The sequence below is a fragment of the Penaeus japonicus genome, unplaced genomic scaffold (genome assembly GCF_977035675.1).
Source record: "Penaeus japonicus unplaced genomic scaffold, GWHDUDI00000001_assembly GWHDUDI00000014, whole genome shotgun sequence".
NCBI classification, from domain to species: Eukaryota; Metazoa; Arthropoda; class Malacostraca; order Decapoda; family Penaeidae; genus Penaeus; species Penaeus japonicus.
This window is the reverse complement of record NW_028234416.1, coordinates 22,760,543-22,775,542: the sequence shown is the minus strand read 5'-3', so window position 1 is coordinate 22,775,542 and position 15,000 is coordinate 22,760,543. Positions and strand designations below refer to the sequence as shown.

Here is a 15,000-nt window from a genome sequence, read left to right as displayed (position 1 = left end):
ATAATATATATATATATATATATATATATATATATATATAATATATATATATATATATATATATATATAATATATATATATATATATATATATATATATATTATATATATATATATATAATATATATATACATACATACATACATATATATAATGTTCGTGTATATCTACATGTATATACCTTCTATACATTTTCCTTTTTTAACTAAATTTTGTATGCATTCTTACCCAAACCGAACAGATATCCAAAATGGAGTTTGTTTATTAGTATCAGGATGTACATAGAGACATATTCTTGTTTTTCTATTCATATCCGCATTAATATAAAAAACATCGCTCTTGTTAATGTACCTTGCAAGCGATTATATTTTCTCTGTAATAGTCTCCCTCCCACCTTTTTCTTTAGCTAAAAAAAAAATAAATCGTCCTCCCACTCCAAAATTGAATTATTTCCTCTATTGGCTGACCTTATATAATAAAAAACGAAAACTCTCCAAAAGAGTGTACATATCTAGTCTAAATATGCATGGCGACCTTGACCTGAGCTCAATTGACACCAGTTGAAGATCGAGCATGTATGGTTGTTGCCGGGAGACAGTTGCCACTTTGCGAATTTACGAATTGAATATCCGTTGATGCCGTTCATTTCTGAACACTCTTGGTATTCGTTGATGCCGATGTTAACGTTGTTGTTATTTATACCTCTTTTTAGTTTTTTTAATGTTATTGATGGTGATGATGATGGTGACGAAGATGGTGGTGGTGAAGATGATGATGATGGTGATGATGATGAAATATGATAACCGTTATTGTTATCATATGACCTGGCATCATCTTAATCATTATCTTTATTTTAGGATTAGGATCACCATTATTATCCTCATCATGCTGAATACGTTTGTGATCATTGTATCTTTTTATCATCATTGTTATTATTATTATTATTATTATTGTTATTATTATAATTATTATTATGATTATTGTTATTATTATCATTATTATTATCATTATTGTTATTATATTTATTGCTATCATTATTGTTATTATAATTATCATTATCATTACTATAATAATTATCATTAATGTTATTATTATTATTATTATCATTATTATTGTTATGTCATTATTGTTGTTATTTTTATTGTTAATCATTATCATGAGCATCATTGTTATTATTGTTTTTATTGCTAATATTGTTATCATTGTTATTATTACTGTTATTATCATCATTATTGTTATTATTGTTGATATGATAATTAATGCTGCTGTTATGATAACATTAATGTTAATAACAGAGGTAGTAATAAGGATGATAATAACGGTAATGATAATTGATGATGATATTGATTTTGGCAGTGATGATCATGACATTAGCAATAGCAACGACAATAGTTATAATGATGATAAAATGACAATGTATATATATATATGATATATATATGTGTGTGTATATGTGTGTGTATATGTGTATATATGTGTATATATGTATATATGTATATATGTATTTATATATATATATATATATACATACATACATATATATATATATATATATATATATATATATGTGTGTGTGTGTGTGTGTGTGTGTGTGTGTGTGTGTGTGTGTATGTATGTATGTATGTAAATATATGTATACATGTATATATATAAATATATATATATGTGTGTGTGTGTGTGTGTGCGTGTGTGCGCGCGCGTTTGTGTATACATGCATATATATACATATATGTTTATATATTGTTATGGATATTATCACACTCTACTGCTGTTATAGTTTATATTACTTTTATATTTGTTATTATTATTATTATAGTCATGTTTATTATTTTACTTATTACTTTCTGTAACTTTTTATATTCTTTATCATGACAATTGTTATTAATATAACCATCCTTATTTTTTTCATCATTTCAATAGTATAACCATTACTATTCTTATATATATACTATGTATATATATATATATATATATATATATATATATATATATATATATGTATGTATGTATGTATATATATATCATATTTCCTTTATTGTTATCGTTATCAATCTTTTAAGTTGATATCAATAATGATATCCTCATTACAGTCAACGATGCCATCCGTTGTCATTATATTCTTGTTTACAGTTTGTCCCCTATTTAATTGCTATATTTTATCATTACGATTCGCTTTGCAGAATAGTTCTAGTGCCTTAACTACTTGTTTGTCTTTTTTACTGCAATTTGTGTTTATTCTTTTGGATGTGACGATGCAATAGGTCTTGGAATAAATTTAGTCGGAGCTTTGTAGTAGGGGGACGGAGATAAACTTCAGCTCTTCTCTATGTTATTTACACGTGGGCTACATGGAATGAGAGTGAAGGTGCGCGCACACACACACACACACACACACACACACACACACACACACACACACACACACACACACACACACACACACACACACACACACACACACACACACACACACACACACACACACACACACACATACATACACACATACACACACACACGCGCGCGCGCGCGCGCGAGAGAGAGAGAGAGAGAGAGAGAGAAAGAAAGGAAGATGAAAATAAAAAGAGAAAAAAGAGAGAGATGTTCTGGTACAGCATGAAAAAAAGCTCATCTTGGGGTATGAAGTTTATCACCGGGTCTCCTGAGGCAGTGGTTCCCCCAATCCACGGTCGCAACCCGAGTGAGGCTTGCAAGGATACACGTGAGGGTCGCTGGACGGCTTGGAAAAAAATATAATGACGACAAAATTATGAACTTGAAAACATCATAAGTTCGGAATGTTTAGCAACATTCAGATTCTGCATTATGAAGTTAGTTATGAATAAATCAAGAAAAAAATCGCTAATATCATTAAGGAAAACACTTAAATAACCCCCCCCCCCCGAATGAAGCACAAGGGTTACGACCAAAAGAAAGTATGGGAAACACTGCTCTGATACATTGCCTCTTTGCATATACTGACTGAGATAATTTGCTAATACTGTAGAGATTTATAATATGTTTATTGTTAATGTGAGCAACAAACTCAGAAACATTTTTTTTCTGTCATGTTCAATAATTATATTGTGATATTGTTCTTGGTTATGGCTTGAACACTATATATTTATTTGTGCTACGTTTTCCTTTTCCGTTTTCTGATCTCTTGCCCTGACTTAATTCCGTTAATTACCGTTATCTTTCCTGTTTTACACCATTTCCCATTTCAACGTTATCCCCTTTCTTGTTTAATACCATGTCTTCCCCATTTCGTTACGTGACTCATCCTTTCCTTTTGTCTTTCATGTTTTTATTTAGATTTTCTCTTACCTTCTTGTACTTAACATCGAGACATCCACACACGCAAATCACAATTTCTAGTAAATAATATAATAAAGAAAAAGAATTATAAAATGAAAACATAATTTCTAGTAAATAATAAAATAACATGATTTCTGGTAAATCAGAAGTATGTCGAATTATTTTTAAATTGTTAAAAAAGGTATTCTTCACATTGTAATTTAGTAACTTGAATATTGGTGATATACAGGATCAATTTGTATGCCTTGATGTGTCTCCGTAATGAAGAAAAATACATTCAGGTTGAAATTATTATTTATAGAGTGAAACATTTGCTCATGTTGGGTATGAAACGATCACACGGTTTTGTTTACTTTAGATAAAATTCACCTTCAATGATTTTTAGTTTGGAGAAACCCAATAATATGGAAGACATGTGTGTGCGAGTGCGCGTACACGCAGACACACATTAAAGCACATATAAATGAAAAGACACAAGCTTTTACTGTACTTATGATCCACCTTTGACATTTTTTTTATCGTTAGTAGTTTCTTTACCCCTCAAAGAACGCATCTACTTTACACTCTTTATTTATTTCTTCTTAACCCTGGAACTCTCTTTGGTTCCCCTCCCTGTTCTCTCTCCCACCTGTTGCCCCAACCAAAGTTTCCTGGTCATACTGGTTTATCTCATCTACTATTTCGCTTTATTGCCGGTCCAGGATTTTCCCGAAGTACTACCGGTAAGTTTTCGGGCAGTGATTGTGGTTGTGCCATGTGCCAACCTAGCTTGACCTTTCGTTTTCCTTTGTGCTTTCCTGGTAACATCCTTTTCCTTGGTATTCTTCTTACTCCTTTTTTGTTCTTATTATTTTTATTTTGTCGCTGTTTAACCTTTCCTTGTTCCATTCCTTGTTATAATGGATTAACCTTCGTCCTCTAACGAGTGATTTACGATTGTTTATGTAACCTTAATTTTCATAAGTTTATTGTTCTCTGTTTTACTGTTCATGCAGCAAAATGAATGTTGTTGCTGAAGTGTGTATTTGACCACCTTTTATTTACATATGAGTTCTGTTTGTCCTTTGTCTGTCTGAAATACTTTTTGTTTTTTGTTCTTCGTTTGCATATTCATTCATTTTCTTACTTTTAAAACTGCTCTTCGTGGTAAAAAAAACATCCGTGTTACACGTTTACACAGCTTTGGATCTGTTCTATTTCTGCCTCTGCATCATTTGGTGGCTTTGCTATTTGAATTACAGTGTTGGTGCGGCCTTCATATTTAAGTGTGAAGAAAAGAAGAAACAAACCATCTTATTATAAATTGCCTTGGAGAAGAGAACAAAGAGCAAGGAGTACAGCTTGTAACGATTAGGGTGTAAGGTAAATGGTACATGTTCTAGGCAGATATATTGAGGAAAGAGAACTGAGAAGAAAGGAAATTTGTATAGATACGTTTCCAGGGTATGATAGGCTATCCAGAACTATATAAGGAGTTAAATTAGCAAGTACTTAAGGTTATCCAACTTGTGTATTGGTTTATTTGGAAATATATGCACTGAAAAGATTTATATACGTCTTCCATGAAGGATTGAAAGGTTGGCTTAGGAAAGACATAGAACCTGATGGCACATATATGCGACACTGGATTAACATATTAAGAATTTGGATATGTGATAGTTTTCATGCAATGATAATCCCTAATTCAGCTTTTAACTTAGATGCTAAGTTTGCTAGACTAGAATGAAAATGATTTTCTAATGGATAAGACAGTATGTGATAACTTCTGCCAGAATTAGTATAGGAGCAGCATTAATAGCTTTTGTCTAGATGTAAGTTACAAGTGATAGTTTTGTGAGTGATGACTGCGAATCTTTATTTTTCTTTCGTTTTATAACACGTGCTAGTATTTGTTATTTCGTGGTGTGTGTTTTTGTATTGTAGGGTAAATCTCTTCTGGTGTGAGTATCAGTATTGTATATGAGGGAAATATTGATGCAGCAAAAGATTATTAGAAATGTGTTCACTGTTGTCTGTGTGATGTTAATGTAAATCTGCGACATAAGTTCGATGAATGGATGGCTGATGTATTGAGGTGGGGGAATGATTAATGCATGACATATGAGAAGTGTGGTTGTTGTATGATGATGTATAGTGTATATGTCATTGGCTTCCCTGCCTAAGACAGTGTGTAATAGATATGTACGGTAGACATATTGTAGAATTGGGACATCAGTCAAATGCAGAGAATAATGTACCAGTGTATTACCCGACACATATTGGCTTCATTATTTATGCAATTAGCTTGCTGTTTGGACAGACAGTGTGCATGAACATAACTTTATATGTATTTAACAGTTAATCATGATATTCATCATGTAAGACATCCAGCATGCATATTTGTTTTTGGAACAATTACTTTATCATGTTTTTCTTTTCTTCAGAGGTAAGTGATCATAACAATACAAACTCTTTTTCTGCATGAACAGGACAACTGGAAAATAACGTTTTACGGCTGTGTTCATATATGATGCGAATAGAGTTTGTAACGGGCTTTTGCGACCGTTGTACGAGTTCAATGGTGTGTAGTTTTACAAGCGAGGAGCCAGAGTTTGCCACCTCTTCTCATGAACTCCCAGGTATAGACTACTAAAAATCCTTTTTTAAGATAGCTACGCTTTCAAAAGGCCTAGTCAAATCGATTGTGCTAAATCATTACTCCTTGAGTTGTTTCCTGTCGAGATGTGGCACTTTTTATCAGCCAATATCACAATGGTTGATAATACTTAAACGGGCTATTTTAAAATAATCAAAATACAGGGGTTAAGGAATTTGTTACTGTACGTAATAATCTTACAAACTTGATTTTGGTTAAGTAAGCTTTCAGCTTACTTAACTCAGGTGTAAATCAGGTGAGTGAGATTATATGCTCTTGCAGAGACATTTTTACTGTAACAAGACTATGTATATATATATATATATATATATATATATATATATATATATATATATATCATAGCATTTTAAAGCTCCAATATTATAATCGAAAAACTGTTTTCCTTCGTAAATGAATTTCAATGGTACCCCCTAGCGCACGAACTCTACTATATATCCAATATTTCCCCACAATATATAGAACTTTTAGCCGATCAGCATCGTCTTGCTTCACGTCACATTGACCATGAATACGATCGCACATGCAAAACCTGTTCTCAAAAGATAATCGCATCGTTTATGAATGCGGCCGTTGAATAGCAGACATTGAGCAAAGTTTTGGTTTTACAGATATATTTCATATTCCATCGAGAGTTATGTTTACAGTTTCTGGGTTCAGACAACTTATGAATTCATAACAATTATTAACAAAAAACGTGATACTTATTATCCAAATAATTGTATTAATTTGACGTTAAAATTTATATATGAATATGTTTACATTTTCAGATGATTATCCATTAAATTACTCGAAGATATACAGATGACTCTTTTAGTTTTTCTAAACTGTATTGAAATAGTTACTTTTTGCAATCTTGTAGATGAATATTATTTTAATACATCCTCAGATTTAGTGGGTAGTCTCAATATTATGCTGTTTATTTTGAAACCTGTAGTTTCTATCTGTATATTAATAAACTTTATATAGTTTTGCTGAATATCCATGTAAAGCTAAATATAGCTATATCGAATTATGATATTACCTTGATGTCTGAATTAATGTTGTAATGCATTGTTGTACATTATTATAACTCCAAGTGTTTATGCATGTTTGAAGAAGTTGCTTGAAATGTTGAAATATGTTGATTGTGTATAATTTACTCAAAATGTTAACACATTTATTGCTCCCAAAGTTGCTATTACCTATATATTGATTTCATTTGTAACTGTTCGACACAGAAACAAGCACACACACACACACATACACACACACACTTGTTTTCAGTTTCAGTTTCTCACTGTCTGTCTTTCACACTCTCCATCTCCCTTTCTCTGTCTCTCTTCTTTTCTCGCTCACTCACACTCTCACCCACAAACAAACACTCATAGGCATATACTAATCTAACGATGCGTCATACTATCTACCTGCAATTAAATACACTAAATGAGCATATATTTCCAGGTCACCATATGTGCCCCGGGGTGACAGTTCAGAAGACGAAACAGGTGGAGGCATTAACAGTGATCTCACTCGCTCTATTACTGCCCCATCCTTCATCACCAGAGACCTCAGGTCACGTGATCCTAGTCACGAGGATCTTTTAGGCTCTATCTCCAGCCTACCGCAACATCCGGAGACAGAAGTCGGAGGACTTACTGTTATCAACATCAAACACGCTCTGAGTGAAACTCTTGCTGATACACGTGCCGAGGAATCTAACATCTCATCTGTGCACATTGGAGGCGAAGAGAACAAGGATATTGAAGACGACAGTGAGGAAGGACCATTTACAATAACCTTCAAGAACGTCTCTGAAGCGCATCCAGAGTACAACCCCAAAGTAGGCCTAGAACCCGAAGCAGAGGACCACGAAGTTTTAGGGGTTCTTCAGGGTGATGGAGTAAGTTCTGGTCGACCTCCTGGAGGGGAACCTTGTCTTTACACTAATCCTGAATGTATTACTAATATACATATTCTAACTGGGACTAGTGAGCCTAGTGTTACTAACCAATTTATAGTGAACAACCGAATAGGAAATAATTTAGCAGGGACCGAAAGTGATTTCCAAATCCCAGACTCTTTAGAACTTACCAGTGGTGCTCCAGCAAATCTTTATCAACAATCATCTTCAAGACTTGTTAGGTTTGCAGAATCTAAAGGGAGAAGTGAACACAGTGAATCCTCTGATTCTAGTGCCGAGAGAAGCAGTTCCCTATTTGTTGAGTGTGATTCAGATCGCCATTCTGTAAGTGACGTGTTATCAGATGACTTAAATACACCAAGTGCAAAGTTGGTGGTAGCTCATTTAACTGATGTTGAAAGTGTTGTTCAGAAGCGTTCTATAGTGACTTCCCGATCTTTTGACGAGGCGCCACACATACAAAAATCTTATTTCGAAAGACAATACAGTGAGATCATACCTGACTCTAGTTATTTGGCCCATGAGCAAGTGATCCCACAAGAACAAAGAGTACGTAATCAATCGTTAGACTCTAGGTACAGAAACGAACCACTAGTTGGAGAACCAAATAGACTTGTGAAGAGTGAATCTAATCCTGTTTGTATATCACATAAAGAATTAATAGTTGCTGAGCCTCTACACCCCAAAGGATTTGAAAGCTTAACGCAGTCTACTGTCGGTAGTGAGCAAGAGATCCAAAGGTCATCAATTTCAGGTCCAGTTATTTATAGAAAAGATTTATCACCAGACAGTAATCACACTTCTGCCATAACTGTTTCTTCAACTACAACCAGAACTGTGACTACGCCAGTCACTGCTATATCATCAGTTTCACCTTCTATCTCATCTTTGTCCACCACAACTATTCCCAATATGACAGTCACCCAGGTAGTAAGGAACATGGGGTTCATTTGTAGAGTAGATGAATTTATTTGCATGATATTTTGTGTAAATATGTGTAGTCTGACTTTGATTTTCCAATATTTTCTGGATCTGAAATGAGCTGAGGTGCATGGTTAATCATGTTAAAATTGGAAGCATGTACTTCATTGATACTGATATATTCTTATCTCATGAATGTCAAACAAGGAAACAGAGGATGTGAGTTTAGTACTTAATTGCCAGCCATTATTATTTTCTAGTAAAGTTTTTGTTTGATTTATATGACGTATGCATGGCAATCATAAACTATTGCTTTTTCTGAATTCTTTTTTTAAATATCTCACAGCACAATTTCTCAAGACAAAATATGTGTAAAGGATTTTATACTACTGCATATTATTAGTATAGATTACATACTTTGCAATGCTAGAACGGACTAAAATAAAGCAGATTTTGAAAAGAATATTTCCCGCAATAGAGACCACTTCATTCAGTGATTCAAAATATATAGAACCAACGATGATTTACAAATTTAATAGTCACATTGGGGATATTGGAAATTTGATCTATTAGTTTGCATCTTTATCGTATTTTCAAAGTAATATGTAGACATTATATGATTATCAAGTAATTTCTAAATATTTCAGTTCAATCGTAGTATGTTATGAAGTCATACTTGAATAATTACAAAATTGTATATCGTACCTTATGTAATGTGTTCATTCATATTTTGAAGTATATATTTAATGGATACAAATTAGCTTACATGTACACTATGTCTGACTAACCAAGGAAATTCCTTATGATGTGTACATTATTCTCAATCCTAAAAGTAGATTTTGCAGTTTTATTTATTTTGTGTAAAATCAAGTATAATAATTTTCCCCTAGCAATATGAGATGAATTATAGTTGCGTTTTTTAAAAATTATTATACAATTTTTATTAACATTTAATAACAATTTTTTAATGTATTTAAATGACATTGCAATATATGCTATAATTACTTTCTCTGATTTCTTGCATTATTATTATTTTTAAGCTGATGCTAGTAATAGAGAAACAAGCTTAGTTTAATGTTCTATATTGACAAATTGCATGAACTAGTGCTTCTTTATATGTTTTTTTTTTAAAGTTTTCACAGGATTAATTGTAAAGGTAAGGTAATTGGTATATCAATATAAAGTAATGGTTTTATTTTACGTTGTTGATTGCCATTATTACAAATGATGTATATTAATGTATGTAGGATTGAAGTAAGTATTGGAAATACAGTATTATATTGTATTTTGGAGTGTGTAATATATTTAATTGATCTGTACATATTTTGTAGCACTTTGTGTTTGTGATTCAGGCTGTATTAAATATTTGGAATAAGTTTCATTTAGGCTTAATTTGATTTTCTTTATGAAGTAGAATTAGTTTAAATGTCTTCTAGAAGATTTTAAACCAAATAAAATTAGATTTTGTCAGAGAAGTATGTAAGAATATATATATCAAGAACATCAGCGCATGGATGTGTAGAATGTTTTAACTTGTATAAAAGAAATGCAGATATTCATTATAAGTATAAATCAATACATAGACAAATTATATATTAAAATAACCATTGCCATCTATTAATCTGCCATTACTGCACACAGGGTCTCACAGCAACACCTTCTGAAGGTCGTTCATCCACAGCAAGCCCAATGCTTGACGGCAAACACTGGGGTCCTGAACGCACTGTTGAGGTAAAAAGTTTGGGTTTTTGTTAGCATATGTATTATTATTGAAAGGAGTAAAGAGTTTAACAGTTTTCTAACCAGGGATGATTAATGCTAGCTAACAATATATTATGCAATGGTACACTGCTTTCCTTTCATAACTATTAATTCCATCAGGTGCGTCGGGATGACAAGAATTCCCTCGGCATTTCCATCGTTGGGGGTAAAGTTGACCTTAGCTGGTCTGGGTCTTCTGTGACTGGCATATTCATCAAGAATGTGCTACCAGATTCTCCAGCAGGGAAGGGAGGTCATCTGAAGGTGGGTAACAATCTAACTTTTATTTTTCCCTTAATTATGAATGCTAATGTGATTTATTTTTATTTAGGTGCATAGCATTATTATTAGATTTACTTGGTTCTATTGAGCAATGTAATAGTTGTATGTTTGGTGATTGTTTAGAATGGAACCTAAAAGGTATGTTACATGTTTCATAATAAGGGGATTATCAATTCTAACTGTCAGTCGAGCTGAACTGAAGGACTGATATTCCATGCAGACTATTCAGTTAATCTGAAGTATTGTCTCAGTTCTCCTGTTTTGTGTTGAGAGAGGCCATAGCTACTGCTGAGGATATACATATTGTTTGCTTATTTACAGATTGTATTTGCCTAACAAAAAGAATAGGAAATAAGTGTGAGCAATGACTAGTTAATTCAAAGACATAAGCTGTCCCATTTTTAAGTAATATGCCATAGGTAACAGCTCATCTATTTCTGTCTGAACATTTCTTGCTCTTGATTCTTCACAATGAAAGCTGTGCTCTGTGTTCAATGAATTCATTCCAAAAGGACTTCATTCGGTGCATAGTAAGCTTATTGTCACATAATCAGATATTCCCTGGCTAATACTCACAAGCAAATTGAAAACTGGAAAGTAGTATGCCCCACACACGTACACGTACAGGGCCTCTCTGTTCTTGGAAACTTGATTTTAAGTAAGTATATCCTTTAGTCAGTATAGCAGACTTATGAATGAGTAGCAGAGTGGATGGAGGGAGTTTGCTTTTCTCCAGTCTATCCCGACCATTATTGTGTTAGTTATCCACATAAACTGAAAAAGTTTTCAGGTAATAGGTGTTATATATTTGTGCCTGTATATATTTTCTTACCATAAACAGACTGGTGACCGTATCCTAGAAGTTGAAGGAGTTGACCTTCGTGGTGCCACCCATGAAAAAGCTGTTGAAGTCATTAAGAAGACTGGAAATCCTGTTACTTTTGTTGTGCAGAGTCTTGTGCAATGGGTAAGGCATTATATAAACTTATGCTTATTTTTGCTCACCAATTTCATGAAACAAGTTATGTTTCTTAATATACACACACACATATATATATATATATATAATATATATATATATATATATATGTATATATATATATATATATATATATATATATATATATAAATATATACATATATGTATATATATATATATATATATATATATATATATATATATATATATATATATATATATATATATATATAGATATATATATAGATATATAGATATTTCTTAAGTGGCCATGATTATATGAATCTCACCTTATTGCTTTGTATTTCAAAGTCAGCATTAACATAGAGTAATGTGTTTTGCAGACACCTGCCAACTCAGCGCCTCCTTCACGAGATGTAAGCCGCCTGGGCACTCGAGTGCCCAACTCCATCTCTCCGGCAAGAACACCAACTCCAGAACTCATCCAGGTAAGCTGCGCACCCCCCACTACGCCATCTACAGCATCCACTATTTCACCTGCCATGGAAACCATCACCCAGCCAGATGTGACAGACCCATATGGAGTAGTTCACTCCACAGGAGTAAAGGATATCACCAATATCAGAGCTTCGCCCGAAGAAGCTTTTGTTCATATGAGAGATACCCTACAGACTTACATACCGGGGAGTGACAGTCCTAGTTTTGCGCGTGAGTGTGATCCCATTAGGCCAGACTTCCCCTCCACTGACCCTACCAGTGATAGTGTCAGCCAGTCTCAACCATCGGCTAGGGACATAATACTTGCCGACCCTCCTGCAGCAGCTCTCGACGCTTCTTTCTCTTCACCCTCTTATTCTTCTGTGTATTCTTCTTCTTACTGTTCTGTCGGCACCTCCAAACATGTGTGCTCCACCATGGCTCATGCCTTTACCACTACTACCACTACTTCATCCATCATTCCCACCACTACCCACACCACCACCACTGCCTCTACCCCACTGATGCCCTCTAGGAATCACTACCATACCCCCCACACAGTTGCTGCAGCATTCACATTACCTCCCCAGGCCAGCACTCCACTCAGCGAAGGCAGCTCTCACCAGCAGCCGATACAGCCTACGGAAAGACATCATCCGCCGGACCCAAGAGTAACATTCCCAGTAGCACCGCCAATACCAGAGACTTCAACTCCAATTCATGAATTGTATCCAGAACCAGTGAAATTTGTGCCAGAATCTCCTATATCGGAACCTGATGACCCTGACCCATTAGTTAATCCATATTATTATTATGCTCATGCTGCTCTTGCACACTGGCATGAACGTGCACAGAGGACTCAGGAACAAGTGCCAGAAGGTGATGGAAATAATAGTGATCAAGAAAACAGTACAAGCAGTAGTAGTGCAAGTAGTACAGCAAGTCGAAGATTTCTTCAATTTAGAAGTTTTGGTAACAGCTCTGAGGTACAGGGACGAACAGTTACAGAAAATAAATTGGATACACCTCCATCAGATGTTCCCCTGATGGATACACCCCCATCAGATGTGCCTCCAATGGATGATTCTCCTGAAGATGAACCTAAACCAAGTGAAGTACCAGTAGTGGAAATTGAACCATTGACTAAGGAGATTCATAAAGTTGATAACCTGCAAACAGAACCTGCAGCAATTCTTCCTATTCCTATTATAACTAAGTGTACTGACCATATAGAAAATGCCCCTCATCCAACCCGCCTTATGCTAGATGATTTCCCATTAGACCTGCCCTTGGACGACCCACCAGTAGGTGCATACACTTATGACTGGAGAACAGACCCGCACCTTTATCAGGGCTGGTGGTGTGTGGAAGGATCCGTCAGCGAACATTTAGCAGCTCAAGTTCCCACGCAGCCAGTCTCCCCTTACGACAGTCCTGCTGATACACCCACGCCAAATACCCCCACCACTGACCAGGTGAGGCTGCCCATCAGCATTCTGCCCACTCATGCCTATGCCCCAAATCCTCCTAGTTTCCTACATCCTAATTGGGCACTAAAAATTATTGGGCATAGCATGAAGCTAACCTGTGACATAGCCCAAAGGGACACTATTAGTGTGCACAACATCACTATCCCCTAACTACTCTCAGTTACACCCTGTCCATATGTAATGTGCACATTTTATTTCCCAGTCTGTTTTCATAAGGTAACTATCCTCCCACGTTTATATGTACAGTATTCAATATCCTTCTCTTACCTCCATGGCAATATCATAAATTACACTGCATATTCACATCATTGTTCCATTCTGTTGATATTTATTGCATATGTTCAGAATTTTTCACACCTTTTTTATATTGGTTGTATTATCCAGATCAAAGTAATGTTTCATGATGTGAACAGTATTATATGAAGCAGTGGAATCCTATATCATCAAAAAATGTGCCCCCTTATTTTATTTACCCATTATGCAGCTTTACTGTGAAGAATAGTAATTCAGTTCCCTATGATAATATAGATTCAATGAATTTTTTGTAGAAGCTGATAAATATGCACTAGTAAATATGCACTATCTCACTGTATCCTAGGCCTACACCCAAATAATAATGAACAATCTATAGGTGGCTGTAAATATGTTAAAATGTATAGATTTTAGTATACTACTGTTCTTACTCAGAATATGATATCAATCCCAGTCTCAAGCCCTTTGCAATTCATGTTCCTCCTCCAGTGTGAATCACTAGACCAGATTTTTCCTTTCCCATCATGTCCTTGTACCTTCTGCCTGCTTCCCCTTCTATCTGCATGAAGCTCTCTGATCTTATTTTCCTCTCATGCTGACCCAGTGACAGAGAGTGCATTAGATTTCAGAAAAAAATAGATAGCCAATAGTCAACCTAGCCTAGATTTGACCCATTGTCATGACACTGCATGAGAAGGTGAGCAGTAAGTAGTAACCCATGACAAATACCAAGCTTATGCAATGATCCTGGAAAGGTCTCTTTCATGAATGTACATATTAGCAGAGTACAAGCAATGTATTGTGCTCTATAGTGTATGTCAACTTTGATGATAGAAGCATTGGATTTTACATGCAAAATAAGTCCATGCCATAAGATATGTGGCTTACTACACAGGCAAAGGAAATCTGACACCACCTGGGATCTTAGACACCAGCAGCATAACTGGTTTGAGAGAGGGGTGTGTGTGTATCAGTGTGACCAGGTCTTTTGGGTTACCAACTTC

At 34.7% G+C, this 15,000-nt stretch overlaps 1 protein-coding gene across 1 annotated transcript in view; it reads left to right on the top strand.

Annotated features, from left to right (window-relative positions):
- Positions 1–15,000, top strand: part of LOC122257932 (multiple PDZ domain protein) — a 618,627-nt gene that overhangs the window by 389,641 nt on the left and 213,986 nt on the right. Inside the window, 6 exon segments of the mRNA XM_086543725.1 lie at positions 4,019–4,039; positions 7,414–8,800; positions 10,436–10,525; positions 10,676–10,819; positions 11,679–11,804; positions 12,161–13,729. Coding sequence (XP_086399851.1) covers positions 4,019–4,039; positions 7,414–8,800; positions 10,436–10,525; positions 10,676–10,819; positions 11,679–11,804; positions 12,161–13,729 — 3,337 coding nt within the window.